The sequence below is a fragment of the Haliaeetus albicilla genome, chromosome 26 (genome assembly GCF_947461875.1).
Source record: "Haliaeetus albicilla chromosome 26, bHalAlb1.1, whole genome shotgun sequence".
Classification (NCBI taxonomy): domain Eukaryota; kingdom Metazoa; phylum Chordata; class Aves; order Accipitriformes; family Accipitridae; genus Haliaeetus; species Haliaeetus albicilla.
Window position 1 is genome coordinate 6,815,522 of NC_091508.1, and position 16,924 is coordinate 6,832,445.

General features: G+C 53.9%; 1 protein-coding gene across 2 annotated transcripts; it reads left to right on the forward strand.

Annotated features, from left to right (window-relative positions):
• Positions 1-2,855: 2,855 nt before the first annotated feature.
• Positions 2,856-14,128, forward strand: MYBPH (myosin binding protein H). Of its 2 annotated transcripts, none has more exons than XM_069770748.1 (11): positions 2,856-3,373; positions 3,614-3,748; positions 5,658-5,825; positions 8,410-8,498; positions 9,527-9,722; positions 10,066-10,205; positions 10,355-10,514; positions 11,375-11,511; positions 11,951-12,137; positions 13,290-13,331; positions 13,871-14,128. In XM_069770748.1, exons 1-10 carry the CDS (start codon positions 3,085-3,087, stop codon positions 13,298-13,300), a joined length of 1,512 nt encoding a protein of 503 aa, XP_069626849.1. In that variant the 5' UTR covers positions 2,856-3,084; the 3' UTR covers positions 13,301-13,331; positions 13,871-14,128. The 2 variants fall into 2 exon arrangements, with proteins under 2 accessions (XP_069626849.1, XP_009918911.2); XM_009920609.2 differs by having other exon boundaries at positions 13,912-14,128.
• Positions 14,129-16,924: the final 2,796 nt, after the last annotated feature.

Genomic DNA, 16,924 nt, shown 5'->3' on the forward strand with positions numbered 1-16,924 from the left:
AATAAACAAGATGCCAATATACTACAGTAACATGGCCCAGATAAGTTTGGATGATAAACCATGTTGATTCACTTGGTCTTAACCTATGAGTCATCCTGTGAGTCAACAGCAAAAACAGCATCTAAACATCATCGAGCAGGTTGAAAAACTCAAGTTTTGTTCAAATCAAGAACTTCAAGCGAAAAAATTGCATTGGTGTTCTTTTCCTGGGGTAAGTGTTTAATTTTCAAGTGCATGCAGTTGAATTGAAATAGGAGAGAAATTTGAGTGCTTGTTTCCTTATGAACTAGAGTTTTGGTACTGATTTTTTTTTTCCCCAGAGCTCTTTAAATTGCTTTTTCTTAACACATAATCAAAAGAAACCTGCTTTTTGCAAAGCATTTTGGTTTAGATTAGGCATCATGATTGCCTTTGGGAAAGACACACAGAAGACTTCTGAGCAGGGTTGATGGTTGTGGGAGTCTGGATGTGGCCACCTGTGAGCTGATGGAAAAAGACATCAAGGCATGGGCCATGTGAATGCTGAGGGGTCAAGGAGGTGCGAAGACCATCCAAGACAGGATGAAATCCCTGTGGGTCAAGGTATGGAGAAACCAGGGCTTCTTCAATCCTTCCCTCTGGGTGCCAGACCTACCAGGGAGCCAAAGGCAGCTGGAGAAGGACAGACAGACAGTCTCCCTTAGCCCTACATAGCTGTGCTGGAGACCAGGGCTGTGTTCTCTTTTGCCAGAGCTGCTGCAGAAAATCTGGTTCGTGACCCACTTGGCAAGTTTGAGCCACTCCAAGCTGCTCCAGGGAGCGGGAGGGACTGCAAGTACCCGTCCATGGCCCGCAGGCAGCAGAAATGGCCAGGAACCCCATCTCACCCTCTCCTACCTAAGGGAGCTCATCCCTCAGGCATCCCAAAGGTATTTTGGGGAAGGAGGAACCTTTATTAGTCATATTCCTCCTCACTGGTGAAAGTAATCAAGGAACATCTGGGTTATCACATAGTTTTGGAGGAAACATGCCCTCCCTGAGATACTGATACCATCTCTTGGTGTCCTGGCTTCATCCTGCTGCCAAACGCTGTTTCTGAAATAACCAGGAGAGAAAAAATATCCCTCCCTGGAGCAGGAGGGTCATGCTGCCAGGCTGCAGCCTCCAGGCAGGATCAGAGCCCATGGGGGACCAGGTTTGCACTCACATTACCTGATCCCCATGTGACTTGCAAGGCTGGTGGCTGTGATAAGCTTTCTTCTCAGCTTACAGGAGGAGCAGGGCTAGCAGAAAGTGTGGGGTCTCCTTTGTGCTCTTTCTGGAGATCAGCAGTTGCACGTCTTGCTGTCTGTCTATGTAGAGCACCATGGGCAGGGGTCCTCGGGACGATGCCTCCATGCAACCATCAGTGCTTGCCTGTTGCTGTCTTGCAGCAAGGAGCTGAGCTTGGTGTCTGGTCAAGCCCAGCACGCCTGTGAGACCCTGATGGACCAAAGACCCAGCATTGCTGCCCCGGCCTCCTCTCCCCATTCCCTCTTCCCACCCAGTCCATGGCTCCTGCTCCAGCTGGGACGCATCCCTCAGAGCCCTGTAGCTCTTTTTTGGGATGTCACCATCCCTTTAAAGACCAGCCTGGCCAATGGGGTTTTGCTCTTTCTTCTCTCCCTCCCCTTCCTGGGTGACCACAGCTCCTCCTACCTGGAAAACCACACCCTTGTTAGCAAAGCTCAGGTCATCTGGCCCTGTCAGAGTAAAGAGCTTCATGCTCTGGCTGTCTCAGAGATACCTCTTGACCCTGATGTCCATGTTTGGAGGTGTTTCCCAGGGAGCACGAAACCGTGAGCCTTTGGACCAATGCTCAAGAGAGCCGGTCTTGCTTCGCTCCTCCGTAGCAGCATCCCTGGAGGCAGGCAAGTAGCTGAGGAACAGGAGAAAATGCTCTGTCAACTCAAATTTGAGGAAGGTTGAGGAATTAAACCCTAGGTTATGGAGACATTTTCAGTAGCATCTCATGCATATAGCATGGCAAGTGAGGAAAAAAAGGACAGGCAGAGGGTGAGCGGGGTTATATCCTATAGGACTAATGCGACTTTCCTGGGTCAGTGAGGGCCTTTGGGGCAAATCTGAGTTTGAGGGCTAACAGAAGGGTGGTCGGTCACAAGTCCTGGGGTGACCAGACTCCATGGACAAGGTCCTGGTTGAATGGGCAGGGCAGAGGCTGGAGGACATGGCATAGGGCTGGCTAGTGATTAATCTTCTCCAGGAATGTGGATCAGTGGTGTGAGCAGCTGGGTTGGTCCAGATGATCCCAAGAGTTGCCTTCCAACCTCAACAGTTTGAGGATTGAGGTGGAGGCTGAGGGAGGACATGGGGGGAGCAGAGGGGTCTAGGGTTACAGCAGGGACTATGGCAGGACATGGTGGGGAGCAGGTGGGTTTGGGGGGTTAATGCAGGATTAACAGGGAGGATTGGGGTAGGGGGTCTGATGTTAATGCAGCAGCTGGGGGAAGGCATGTGGGGCACAGGGTCAATGGGGAGGCTAGGGGGAGGACTTGGGGTGGCAGTGGGTGGCTGAGGAGGTGGCAGTGGAGGGGTTGGGAAGCCCTTAGCTAGAGGGGTGTTGGTGCTGGGGACAGAAGCCCTGTCCCCGAAGAAAGGTGACCTGGCCCTGGCTTTCCCAGTCCTGTGTGAGCCTGGGGGGATGGTGGGGGAGGGCAGGACCATGTGCTGCAGTCCCATAGGAGGGGGTAGGGGTGTGCTGCTGAATGTGCAGGTCCCGGGTGGCTATTCCTGGCGGTCTCCGCCTGCGCAGGCATATTGGTTTGCAGGGAGGTGACAAGTGCCAGCCGAAGCCTATAAAAATCTCCCAGCCCCTGTTCTGGCTCAGTGACCTGGTTCCCCCCTCCCAGCACAGCCGTCCTGCAGCACAGACTGTCCGTCCAGAGTGGAGACGCCTGGTCCAGAGCAGGGACCCCAACTTCGGAGTTGAGATCCCAGATCTGAAGGAGAGACCTTTGGTCTGGAGCAGGGACCCTGAAACAGAGCAGAGATCCCGGAGCAGAGACCCCGAAACATCTTCTTCCCCAGCCCCCAGGCTTTGCAACAATGACTGGCAAAACCGCACCTCCAGCCACAGAGCCAGCTCCGGCAACTCCAAAGAAAGAGCCAGTGCCAACCCCAAAGGAAGAATCAGCACCAGCACCAGCCCCAGCTGCTGAAGAGCCCCCGGCCCCTGAGCATCCCCCTGCCACAGAGCAGCCCACAGCCCCCGCAGACAAGCCTGCTCCTGTCCCCACGACAGAAGTGACTCCAGCCCCCGAAGAAGGTCCCCCGGCTCCTCCAGCTGAACCCCAAGCCCCGGCCCCTGAACCTAAGCCTGAGAAACCAAAGGCAGGTGAGGACAGGACTGGGCACTGAAGTAGGGAGGGGAGATATGCAAGGCTGGGAGGGGGCATGTGGGGGTGCTGGGGTGAAGGGACAGATGGATGAAGTCATCAAGGATATTTTTGCAGTGGCATAGGGGTGGGGGATTAAGAGGATGGGGGGGCTGAAGACCAAGATGGAGGTTGAATGATTGCCCTCCAACAGCCCCTGTACTCGAGAGCCTGTCCTCACCACTGCGGGTTTGTTACAGAGCCGCCCAGCTCCCCCTTGTCCTTGGCTGTGGAAGAAGTGAGTGAAAACTCAGTTACACTGACCTGGAAAGCTCCGGAGCAGACAGGCCATTCGGGCCTGGATGGATACGTGGTGGAGATCTGCAAAGATGGAAGTAGGCTTGGGCTTTCCTGCCTTGTAAGCATGGAGAGCTGGTGTGTTGCTGCGAGGGCGTGTGACAGAGCTGGACAGAACCTGGCAGCGTGTTTCCCTGGGCACCATTTCCCTTTCTTTGCCCCAAGGAGTTCATTTTAAATGGTCGGGGGTTTTTTTGGGTTTTTTTTTTTTCTGTGGAGGAGAGGGGCTTCCCATTGGCTTCAGATAGTAGTGATGTCTTTAGCGCGGGGCTGAACTGGGTTTAATGTTACTACCATGTCCAGCTACAGGGTGGAGGAGAGACCAGCATACCTATTGAAGATGGTCTCTGATGAACTCCAGCTCTGCAGAGACTTGGGGTTGGGATGGTGATGCAAGACCTCAGGAGGAAGAAGATGCAGTTCTCCCATGTTTGACCAAAATGAAGTGCAGAAGGAATGGGGATAAAGTGGGAGGATGAGGGAGGAAAGCATCCTGGGCAGTGCAAGAGGGGCTGACATGCATCAGCAGGCAAGCCCTGCCCAAGCAAGATGGGGCTTGAGATGCCTGGAAGGAGGATGGCCATGGTGGATGGAGGTTAGCTGCTGGGTGGCAACAATTATGTGTGGTTCTCCAGTTGCATTGCTGGTTGGTAGAATGGAGTAGATGGATAAGACTTGTGTTTTGGGCACTGTCTTGAAGCCCTGCTTGGCTCTGGGGTGAAAGTGAATGACCTGTGTGGCTGGGGTGATCTGCAAGGGGAGGCTGGGGCTGGTGGGCTGGGTGCTGCATGAGGTTGGAGTGGTTTTGGAGACCCAGGTGGGCCTTGGGGAACTTGATCTATGACCCTTGGCTGTTTAGCTTGTGCCAGGCACAATCAACACGTTTGGCTGTGGGAGCCTTTCATCATTGGACTGGGGATTGGGGAGGTATCCATGGCTGGATGGGATGCATGAGGAAGCCCTTGCATGGGACAAGGAAAGATGCAGCCGTTCCTGGAGGATGCTGGCTGACAGCTACCCAAAGGTCACAGTTTTGGATGCTCTCCTAGCTTGCTTTGGGCTTGGCTGAGTGACAGGAGATCTCTAGTCATTCAGTGATAACCACATGGGCTTTGGGACTGCTGTAATTGGGCTGATGCAAGACCCTGGCTGGCTGAAATACGGTGACAATTGAGTGAGGGCTGGTTTGAGTGCTGTCAGTGGTGAAGGGAAGAGGAGCTGGTGGGATTTGGCTGGTCTGATGGCATTGACGGGAAAACCTTCTTGGTTTGAAGCTGCACATGGTGGCTTAGCAAACTGGCACACGTGGGTTGCTCTAGTTGCCCACCTGGGACACCCAGTTCTTTGGTGACTGGGGCAGTCTGTTTTCTGCGAAACCTCTTAAGATGTTCGGCACATTGCAAGGCTGTGTTAGCTGCCTGATGTGGGAGATCTACCTCTTGGCTGTGGAGTGAGTTTGAGATACCCCTTCCAGGCAGGAAGAACAGTTGGAGAGGTCTAGCTGGCTGGTGGCAGGTGATAAGCAGACCTTGCCCGATGTGGAAGATGTGCTGAGGAACATGGTGAGCCCCAGTGAGTTATCCTGGGGCAGTAAGAGGAGCAGACTGTCTGGCAAGGTGGTCAAAGGATCTTAACTACTTCTAGAAATGCACCTGGAAGGTCAGCAGGGACCATGTTTGCTGGCCTAATGCCTTTTCTTACTTGCAAATAGCCTCCTGCTTAACAGTTGAGCTTCTGCCAGCATTTCATACCCCACTCTCCTTGGCAGGGTGGGGTGGCCAACCCCCCCTAAAATACTTTTTCTGCTGCTGCCCCAAATCATTCAGCCTTTGCAAGGAAGGGGTTCTTTGCCTCTGGGTTTCATCCCCTGTGGCTTGATCCTGCTGTTTGGGGTGTGTGTCTGTCTGTCCTTTGCACACCTGCAGTGTTCTGCTGGGTTAATTGTAGGTACAGACTGGACAGCTGCGAACAAGGAGCCTTTTCTTTCCACCCGGTACACAATTCAGGACCTCAGCTCCGGTGACAAGATCCACGTACGGGTGAAGGCTCTCAGCGCCAGCGGTGCCAGTGTCCCGGCTACTTTGGAGCAACCAGTCCTCATCAGAGAGATCCTCCGTAAGTACTGCTCCTGCCACGCATAATTCCCATGTGCTTTGTCAGCAGTACAAAGAAATCACAGTCCATCACTGCAGCCTGAGCAGCCTCTGCCCGCTCACACATCACAATCCAGCCTTTGACCGAGCTGTTATTCTCAATAACTGTGTCCAATTCCCTTGGGGTGGGATGGAGTAGCTTCCCAACCTCAAGACACTCATCTTGCAAATGGTGAAGCTTTGGCGGTGAAGGACTCAAAACGCAGAGCCACATTTTCCCATTTCATTGCAAGAGGTTAGGAACAGTCTCACTTTCAGCACATCTCCTCTTCTTGGCTGTGCTTACATCTCTAATATGCCATCACATACACATTGGACAGCTTTGTTTATTTAGCTAAGGAAAGTCAAGAGCTGGTAGTCGAGCATGGGAACTTTAATCATGCTGAACTCGCTAATGAATGGACTTGCTCCCATGCTTAGCAAGACTTGCATTCCTCCTGGGGTGCTGTGAATGTGCTGAGGCTGCTGTATGATTGCAAGGCTGGTTTTCACTTATCAAACAGCAAATATAGACTTATTTTCCCTTTACAAGGAATTATTAATGCACAAGTTTTCCTATTACTCAAAGAACACATTGGATTTTTCAGCTGCTTAAAAACAGTAATAATAATAACAAAAATTATTCCAGGAACCATCAGCTTTTCATAGGAAAAGGCTTGGAGAAGGCTATTAGCATCTGGAAAGGGTCCTGCAGGGTCCATTCTCTCAGTCTGCTCGGAGGAGGTGAACATGTCTTAGTCGTTGGTGTCTGCTGCCATGTTCACCTCCAGATCTCAAAGGCATCCCACCATACCTTGTGGGACTGGGGAAACTGAGGCATAGAGGACTGGCATGATATGCCAAATACACAGCTCGTGTTTCCCACTTTAGTCCCATGCTGCACCCACCAGTTCAAACCCCTGTCCCTGCTGCCTGAGCTTTGTCCCAGCCTCTTGTACCGGCTGAGAGGTGTAAAACCCAAAGAGCTGAAAGACCCACGCACAACTTGCTCCTGTTCCACACCAGTGGGTATTTTTTCTTCTCTCTTTTCTCTTTGCTAATTGAAACTCTTCATCAACAAACAGCACTTGCCTACTTTTGCATTTCATTTGAAATACAGCCCTATGCACACTGCCTGGCTTTGCTGAAGAGCAAATTAGCCCTCAGTGTCCCTCTGCCTCCCCATGTCCACCCCAGTGGTGCTGGTGTGTGTCGGGTGCACGAGTCCACTCATCTCTGCCCCATCTTCTACCTTCTGGTCTTCACATTTTATTTGGGACTGCATTTTATACCTCTCACCAGTTCATTTATAGCATCACAAGGGATTTTAAATAGCAGCAATACAGACAGCAGAGAGTTTAAAAACAGGTGGGATGAGTGGGTTTGGGAAGCGGAGAGAGACAAGGAGAAATCAGATGAAGATTTGGTGTGGGAGTCATGTTTTGCAGGGAGCTGGGGCAGGAAAAATGTCTTCCCACCCATGACAGCATGTCACCTGGGCCACCGACGACCTCGGCCAGCCCTCTCCAGCTAAGCAAGACACGCGTGAACTGGGGAAAACACCCATGAATTAACATTCCTCCATCGAGGTCAGGTTTCTCTGCCCTGCTGAGACTGATGAGCCCAAGTGGCAGCATCGATGCATGGATCCCTGGAGCGAATAGCAGCATGAGCAGAGGAGGGACTGTCTCAGCTGTCGGTGGGGCCATCTGGGACCCCCTGGGCATGTCCCTGCCCTCCCCAGCCCACCACTGTCGTTTCATGCTCACAGCTGTTTAGCCATCGCTCAGTCCTGGTTTAATTCTGTCTGTGCCCCCTCCCCAGAGCTAAGCTCCAGCACGTTTAATCCAGACAGAGACACACAGCTCTTTTATGAGGGGCTCACATAAACCCAATGCCTCTCCAAAAGGATCACCAAGTGGCACTGAGCCGGTAGGGTTACACGGCTGCTATTTTCACCCCAGGAAGGAGACACACACTCCAGTGGTTTTTTGCTTATCTTTGTTATGTTCCCTTGGGGACGTTAGCCTTCGTTTTAAGCCTGGGGTTTTCACAGCTCTGCTGTGAGTAACTATGCACCACCTTGGTCTCTCAATAGCCTTGAGCACACAGCGAAGGTGGAGGTCTGGCGAGCCTTGTCCTTGCTGGAAGTTTGGTTGTGTGCCTCTGGAAGGTCTGCTTTCTGAGCTGGGGGAGACTATTTCCTAACTGGGAGATGCTGTCCTCTGCCTTGCTACCACGTAGGCTGTGCTGTGGTTCTTCTGGTTAAGCGCCTGTTGGTCTCCATGTCCTGGCTATAATGAAGGGGGTGAATGGTCCATCAGGGTGGTGCCATTGGGTTGGTGACCTGGTATCTCAAGGATGGATATAATTTTGGGGTGCAGGCAGTGTGGTAGGCTGCCATGGCCCTGCAGGGAAGCAAGCACTGTCCAGGAGATGAGAGGGAAGAGGTGGCCATGTTTCTGGGTGGGATTTCTTGATGGCCAAGCAAGTGGATGTGTGGGGTGGGTCAGTCAGTTGGGAGCTGTGATTTCCTTGACCCCAAGGCATGACTTTCTGGTCCCCAGAGCTCCCGAGGATCCGCATGCCCCGTCATCTGCGGCAGACTTATGTCAGGCGTGTTGGGGATGCCGTGAATGTGATGATCCCTTTCCAGGTAGGTGGACAATTTGGGATTTAATCCCCCAGGCTTTTTCATTGCAGATTAGCTTCTGCAGTGACTTTTCTAGCCACCATGACATGCCTGGGGCCAACTGTGGGCTGGCTTGTCCTGGTCTCATGGGCTAAGGATGGGAGATGGGATGGGACCCTCTCTCCCATTCCTGCTGTGCTCACATTTTTCTTCTGCTTTGTCTTTATTGATGGAGTTGGCAGTGGGACAACCCCAAACACACTAGAGCATGGGCTAGCTGTTGCTGCTGACTCAGCCCACGAGCCCTGTTCAGCTCGTGCTCCTGGCCGAGCTTGGCAGGGATCTGGCCACATACCACAGGACCCCACAGCACAACAGTGGGGGTCCCCTTGGGGACAGAAGCTGTCTTTGGAGCAGGGCAGCCCCAGAGCTATGTGATGAGGGGAGTGATGCTGACACTGGTGGGCCAAGCTGGAGGTCCTCTCCTCAACTGATCTATCGCATACTGTCTGGGGCATCACTAAAGCATCTCTACCACGGCATCTGGGATGGAGAAAACCAGCCTTGAAACATGCTGACCAAGCAGGGGGAAATGAGAGGCAGAAAGCTGCCCCTGAGATGAGGGACATGTCCATGCCATGTCTCATAGGCAGTTGGGAGCCTGGGCTGGCCATGCTCCAGGCATGAATTGGCACTGGTTGATGAATTCAGGCCCCTGCTGCTGGGCTTGAACCTGGGCTCAGTGCCTGGGTAACAGGAGCACAGCTCTGCCTGCAATGCCCTGGGCAGGTAAAGCTGGGCTTGCTCCATGAGGACTTTGGGGGACCAGCATGTTCAAGCATCTTCCCTGGAGTCTGATGGCTTCCCATCAGTGGGGCTGGCAGGGATCAGCTGTAGTTTCTTCCCTGGGGACTCCTGGATGGGAGAGGCTGTATCCAAGCCACTGCTGCCTGGACAAAGCAGGGTGGCTCTGCCCACCCGTCCTTCCCAGCAGGACCCATTGGGACCGTGTGCTCAAGCGGCTCCTAACCTTCCTGTGGGGGTTGCTCCAGGGAAAGCCACAGCCTGAGGTGATCTGGACCAAGGGGAACCAGCCCCTGGACACCAGCCGGATCAACATCTGCAACACACAGAAGGACACCATCTTCTACATCCGTGAGGCGCAGCGCAGCGATTCGGGCAAGTACGAGCTCACTGTGCGGATAAATGGAGCGGAGGACAAGGCTACTCTGGACATCCGAGTGATTGGTAAGGCTGGGGATGGGATCCTGCAGGGTCACTCTGGGGCTCATTTCTGCCCCTTGGTTGGGGGATAGCTCTTGTTCTGGGTGGGATGGGACACGGCCAGCAACAAGGCAAGGGACTCTGGGGTCCCTCTTCCAGTGGGATCTTCTCCACAATCATGGAGGTGAACAACTCTGGTTGGGGATGCAGGGTTTCTGCCAGCCTGTGCCCATCGCAGCTTCTCATCCCTTGTGTGCTGCAACAGGGTAAGACGAGATTAAAAGTCAGATGCAAGGGGTGGTCAAGGCACAGAATGTTGTGGGGGGAGCAAATTAGGATGCCACCCTGTGAGGGTTTGTGTTTGCAGAGCCACCGGGCGCCCCCCAGAACCTGAAGCTGGTGGATGTGTGGGGCTTTAATGTGGCCCTGGAGTGGACCCCGCCAGTGGACAATGGGAACTCTGAGATCAAGGGCTATGTGGTGCAGAAGTCAGACAAGAAGAGTGGGGTGAGTCTGCACACTCCTGGGCCCCCATGCCCTGATGCTGAGGATGCCCTGATGGGAAAGGGGGAGCTGCACACCGCTGTCTCCCCCCACACCTTCTCCATCCTTTGGACAACTTGCCTTTCCTCACCACTCTTTTTTTTCTCTCCCAGAAATGGTTCACAGTGCTGGAGCGCTGCACCCGCACCAGCTGCACCATCTCTGACCTCATCATTGGCAATACCTACTCCTTTCGGGTGTTTGCGGAAAATGCCTGTGGGCTGAGCGAGAAAGCAGCCATCACCTCTGGAGTGGCCCACATTGAGAAGACAAGTGGGGACAAGGCCCTGGCTAAGGGGTTGGGGGTGGTGGTGGGCAAGAAGTGTCTTGTCCCTGTTGGGGTTCGTGGGACTTCCTTGGTGTTGTGGTGATGCTGCTGGGCTGGTCCCCAGGACATCAGGGGTCCTACAGGGACCTGCAGGGGTCAGGCTGTGCATTCCCAAGGCAGAGGTCCAGAGGTCCCCTGCCATCCTTCTACCCCTCCTTTCTCCTTTGGGGAAGGCTTGTGCCATGGTCAGACCCCCAGGAAGGATCAAGGCATGGACATCCCCGGGGTGAGATTGAAGCAGGAGCCAGGAGGGGTGAGGAACAGCCCTGGCCTTGGCCCTGCAGCTCAGGGCCAGCAGAGGAAAAGACCGCTGCAGTCGTCCATCTCAGGGCCAAATCTCCAAACCAGTATCCCTCAGCCCCATTCTTCCTCCATCTATTTCCATCCTGCTCCCTGGTAGCACACAGTGAGTTGGGGTCTTTGCCACCTGCAGAGCTTATCTCCAGCTCCTATTTCTGTGCACTGAATTTTGGGGGGGGGGTGGAGTAGGAGATCCAGAGAGGTGCCTGGACTGGATCTGACATGCTGCACATAGCATGAATCACAGTGTTGGTTTGCAGACTGGCATCTCCCCTGCCCCCCACGGACTGGGCACTAACATGGCATGGTTGGATGAGAAGGAATTTATAGACAGGGCTGGTCTGAGCTGAAGGCCAGGTCCTCAGCTCAGGCTAGATGCTGTCTGGCTTGTTATGTGAGGGAGCAGAAGTATTTTGGGGTACCTTGGGCTGAATCCCTGTGACCATGTGCTGGTGAGCCCAGAAGCCTGAGCTCTGCCTCAACCTAGAATTAATTATTTTCTTAGAAACTGCTTACCAGCCGGAGAAGATCCCCCAACGGGACATGATGGAGCCTCCAAAGTTCACCCAGCCCCTGACAGACCGAACCACCACCCGGGGCTACAGCACACATCTCTTCTGCTGCGTCCGGGGCTTCCCCCAGGTCAGTGATTCCTCCATGGACAGCATTGCCTCCACATGTGGGCAGCCACCAGTGGGGTTTTTGCAAGGTGGCTGGAGGTGTTGGGAGATGGTTGGTCATGTTTGGCTAGGGTTGGATGAGGTTAGGGGGCTGCAGCTGCCCTCTGAGTCAAAATGGGGCAAGTTTGGGGTGTTTCTGCATGGAGATCGGAGATTGGTCTTAATTCAAGCCATGTCCTGTGTCCTTCTGCACTGGACAAGGAAGTGTGGAGCAGTGGTTAGGGCTCAAGAATGGGAGATTTAGCACTTCAAACTACTTCTGACTGTGAATCCCACCATGGCCACCAGCTGCAGGCAGGGCCAAGGCAAAGGCAGAGGGAGGTGGCTGCATTTTGGGGCCAGTTAGATTTCTCATTTCTCTCCCTGCCTTAAACAAATAAATAAATCCTGCTTCCTTCCAGCCCAAAATTATCTGGATGAAAAATCAGATGGAGATACGGAAAGACCCCAAATATATAGCGATGATAGAGCAGGGCGTCTGCTCCCTGGAAATCCGCAAGCCTAGCCCTTTCGATGGGGGCATCTACACCTGCAAAGCTGTGAACCCTTTGGGAGAAGCCTCAGTAGACTGCAAACTTGATGTGAAAGGTAAGATTGGCTGAGGATATAGAGGAGCATGTCTCCTTGCCTGCCTTTTCGTGTTCTCACTTTCACAATGGTGTGGTTCATCCCTGTTTTGTGTTGATCCTGGTGATGGGGGAGCCTAAGGACGCTGGGCAGCCCTGTAGAGCTGGATCTTCGGGCTTCTTGGGTTTATGGTCTTGAAGCATCTTGAAATCGCCTTCCCTCATTCATGGCCAAAAAACGGGAAGGAAACCAGAAACTGCAGAGCCAAAGGACCAAAGGTGCTGGTGGAGGCTGGGACAGTTCCTTGCTCCTGTGTCTAGCAGCACTTGTGTCCCAAGCTATCCACAAGCCATGCGTGGGGGGGCTGCACTGAACCCCCTCCACTTGCACCTGGGTTGTTCTGATTTATGTCTCGGGATCCTGCCCAGACTCTCCAGCTCACATTTCCATGTCTCAGCAGAGCACCCAGTCCAGCCCTTGCATGGAGGTGCCCCGCTTTGCTCCCTGCAGACGCCTCCCCTGCGTGCTGTAGACCTGCCTTGGCATGCAGGAGGATGCATGCCCACACACTATATGCATGTTCCCCAAGTGACAGTGTGTCCTTAGACACATGTAGTTTTTATTATTTCTCCTCCTGTGGCTTCTCAGCACATGCTTGCCCCAAGACATGCTCTGCCCTACTTCCCACGCAGGCAGGGCTCCAATCTGGCAGGTGCCTGGCACCCTCGGTCCCTGCTGAAGCTACAGGGCTGCCGGCGTGGCACGGGGTCAGTGCTTGGCTCTGCGGCAGCTGGTGCCAGGGCTCCCAGCTGGTGCAGCGAGCACTGACCCAGCCAGCCCCGGCCACGCTGCCCTGCAGGCAGGGCTGTCAGTGCAGCCATGCAGGCAACACAGTGAAGTCGGCCAGGAGGATGAGCTTGGCGTTGTGCTGGGGACACAAAGCACCTAGGAGTGACCCGGGCTAGGATCCTGGAGGCAAGCCGGCCAGCAGCAGGCAGTGATGGTGGTGTTCGTGATTGCTTGGAGCATGTGTGTTCAGGGATGGTGTGGGTAGGTGCACGTTGGTGTGCGCACATGAGCGGGTTGGTTATGCCCTGGCTCACTTTTGGAAGTCAAAAGGGGGGTAAGATGAGGGGAGTTCAGGGGGTTTATATCTCCCATGCTCTCCTGCAGTGCCCCAGTGAGGACAGATTGAAGGGCAAGACAAAGAGCAAGGTAGGTTTGGGCTGGGGCTGCGGGATGGAGGGAGGGTGGATCACTTTGTCAGGGATGGAGTGGGTTGAGTGTCCTGGATTAGCCCTTGTCACCTGCTGCTGGGGACCCAGCTCAGGTCTTCTTCATCCCATGGCTGGAGATGGACTGGTGGGGTGGGATGCTGCAGAGCCTGAGAGAAACCTGCCCCTTTGCAAAGTGGAGGGAGGACTGTAAATATGGCCAGGAGGATGAAGATGCATGTGGAGACTGGTGTGCCTGGCACATGGGCAGCACAGTGGGTAGAGCCCCAGTTTGTAGGCAGGGCTCAAAGACCTGGGGCACCAGGGGTTGGATGCACGTGAGGGTCAGGTATTGGGGCTGGGGGCAGCTATAAAGGAGTGTGAAATGGGGCTGCAGGGTAGAAAAGCAGAGTTAAAGAGTTGCACCTGAATTTTGTGGGGCAGGAGAGGGTGGAAGAGCTGGGCTGGGTTTGTCTTGCACTAGAGCCATGGCTGGGACGTGGTTTCCCATCTCATCCCTGACCACTGGTCTCTCAGCAGTGATGCCCTCACAGGACTCAGATCTCATTCCTTTACCCCAGGTGGATGTTGCAGCTGCTGTGCGGTAGCATGGCACATGGCGATGCTCCTGGTCATGGCCTCTGCTGCCTGCTGGCCTGCCTCCTCCCTGGAAGTGCTCTGGGGGGGGGCCTGCACCTCAGCCTGCCATGGCATGGTCTTCTCTGAATGTGTCCTTAGCTATGACAATAAAACAAGCCCATGTGAGGGACTTTGGTCCTAATAAAAAAGCCCAAACCACTCTGTCCTGCTTATTATGGGGTTGGCTTGGGTGGGGGAAGGTAGAGGGGAGAGCTGCCAGGGATGCTACGGGTTCATATAGCATCCTACCAAACCATGGGTGGAGGAGATGGCTTTTGAGCTTGGAAAGAAAGGGCCAGCTTTATAAAACACATACAAAGATGACTAAACCAGAAGCAACCCAACAAGGAGGAGGATGGGGAAAAGTTTCCTTCTGGAGCTGGAGAATGATTCTGGCTGAGGAGGGGAAAAAAATAATAGCAACATCAGAACTGTGGCGTGCTGATGCTTCTTCATCAAAGCGCAATTTCTTTATCCATGCCAGTGATGCAATGATCCAGCCACAAACTGCCACCAGCATCCCCTCCCCATGGCATGACACGGCAGGGCCAGGACATGTTGATGTGTTATCCGGAGAAGGAGGAATTGGCCCTGTTAGCTACCGATAGCTCATGTGCAGAAGATGACTCGTTACTTACAGCTCTGAGACAGCTCAGGTCAGATGCTGTTTATTAACAGAGAGCCCAGACAGATCCATCAAGTTGACTAAGTGCATTGTTAACCAGGGGTCAGCAGCGCGGTGTACGTCCTCTGCCAGCACAACCTCCCTCTTGGGCTGACAGATCTGGCACGTGGGTGAGGGCAGGAGCTCTCCCAGGCCCGTGCCAGCCTGGTCATGGGGCCAGACCCAGATCCTGTCCTGAGAAAGGCATATCCCTGTAGGCCCTGGCAATGCAAACGTGGGTGCAAATCCAGCCTAAGCATCCACAGATCTGAGCCCAGCCTGCCCTTGGTGCCACTGGAGAGCAAAGCCAGGCAGTGCCTATGGCTAAAATAGCTGACCCCTCTCTGCAGCATCTCTCCTGCAGCCCCTCTGCTTTGTCCACATGTGCCCCCAGCCACGTACTCTCCATGTCCAAACTGAAGTCCATGGGGGTATTGCTGTTCCCAGGGGCTCAGCACTGGCACAGCACTGTCCACACCAGACATTGTTTCCACCATCAGAGGGCATTGTCAGATTAATTTTTATCCCAGCTGATGGTCAGGCTGGTTTATTGAGGTTGTTGGGGTTAGCGATGATGCCACCAGCGTGGAGGTTGCAGTCCAGATGGCAAGTTGAGAGCAGGCCTTCCCCTGGCATGCTCACACCTGGCCTTGGACACTCATGGGGATGTGCTGGCCCTCTTGATGTCCCTGGCATCTCGGCATGTCGCTTTGGCCAGTGGGAGCCTTGAGGGACAGAGGCTGGGACTGGGCTGTAGTAGATGGGGGTTTGCTAACATAAAGGAGAAGCAGCATCTCCAAGACTGTGTCATGCTGCACACCATGCCCTTTCCAGACTCTTAATGCAGTCCTACAGGGCAAAGACTGTGTTTGTAACCCCACAGGGGACCAGGGTGGGTAACAGCATCCACTTTTAGTGATCTCTCCCCGGGAAAGGTCCTGAGAGCATGGAGTGGAAAAATCCACTAGATGTTTTTTCTGAAAGCAATCATTCACATGCCTTTTAATTTATGAGCATCCCAGTCATCAGGTTTCTGGGCACCTTAGCAAGGATCAGGCAAAGGCATCAGTTCCAGGAAAGCAGCCTCTTGCAGAAATAAGATGCAAGTGGGAATCAGACCTGTGCTCAGTAAACAGCAGCCCTAATCTGAGGCCAAGCTACTGCTGTGCAAAGGGACCATGGGCACGGGGTAGGGGGGGTCCTCTCTGCACTAGCCTGGGGTTGCAGCATCCTCAGGCACTACTGATAAAGGACTTGGGGTTCTTCACCTCGAGGAGGCTGGGAAGGTGTTCAGGGTCCCACCATCACAATGAGGCCCAGGGGAAGGATTTGGTCCTGTCCTTGCCATTGCTTTTCTGCTCCACTCCCATTTTGCCTAGTGTGGTCTGAGCCAGGAGCCTGGATAAGATATATTGAGGGCCTTGCAAAGTGTGGGAGGCTGAGACCCTCATCTCTTCTCTTCGCTGCCCTCCTCTTCCTCTCAGAGAAATGGAAGAACTCCCTTCAGGTTAAACAGAGCTGGCTGCAGCAGTGGGCAAAGGGGACACCCAGCAGCCGCATTGCCCATGATACATGTGCACAGCATTGCTCTCCGTAGCCAGCTAACGAGCTACCCATAAATGTCACCCATCCAAGGTCCTTTTCTTCTCTGCACCCACTCCCAGCCCCTGCAGGAACTTGCTGCACTCACTTTGCTGGTTGGTGACGTCCCGGGGACACGACCCTCCTAGGGCAGGGGAAGGGTCATAGGAAGTGTGTTTCCAATGGGAGACTGGTGAACAAGGGATGCTGATAAGAAAAGAATCCCAATTAACTCAGATTAACTCTTCCCACCACCTCTTCAGCCCTGGACGAGATCCTGCTGCAGAGCAGGGACTGGCAGTGTGGCTGCCAGCATCCACAGGTACCACAGAGCTGGGTGGGGGTGATGGTCCATCTCCAGCCACCCCTTCCTCAAATTTGACTAACAATACACCCTGCTCACGGCTAAACCTGAGGCAGACATATGGGGGTGGGAAAATGCCCCTGTGGCAGCATCAACACCAACATGGTGGCCTGCAGCTGTCCCCCACTCGCCCTCAAATGAGCGCAGGTGCCTCTGCTCCCCGGGGCCATGGAGGTGGCTGCGTTAATCCACAAAGTTTGGGTCAAAAAGGTTTGGCTGCACAGGGAGGGTGGTAGGGAGCGACATGGGAGAAATAAGACAAACAGGGGCTGGGAGAGGCTTGCTACTGCCTTGCACAGAAGACAGGCAGGAGAAAAGAGGGAAAAATGACTCAAAGCCAAAGTAA

What these genes read in the sequence shown, in the direction of transcription:
- MYBPH (XM_069770748.1), top strand. Translation starts at nt 3,085, where the DNA reads ATGACTGGCAAAACCGCACCTCCAGCCACAGAGCCAGCTCCGGCAACT. An exon ending in AGTCAGACAAGAAGAGTGGG is followed by an intron (nt 10,206 to 10,354) that starts GTGAGTCTGCAC and finishes TTTCTCTCCCAG; the next exon opens with AAATGGTTCACAGTGCTGGA. An exon ending in GCGTCCGGGGCTTCCCCCAG is followed by an intron (nt 11,512 to 11,950) that starts GTCAGTGATTCC and finishes GCTTCCTTCCAG; the next exon opens with CCCAAAATTATCTGGATGAA.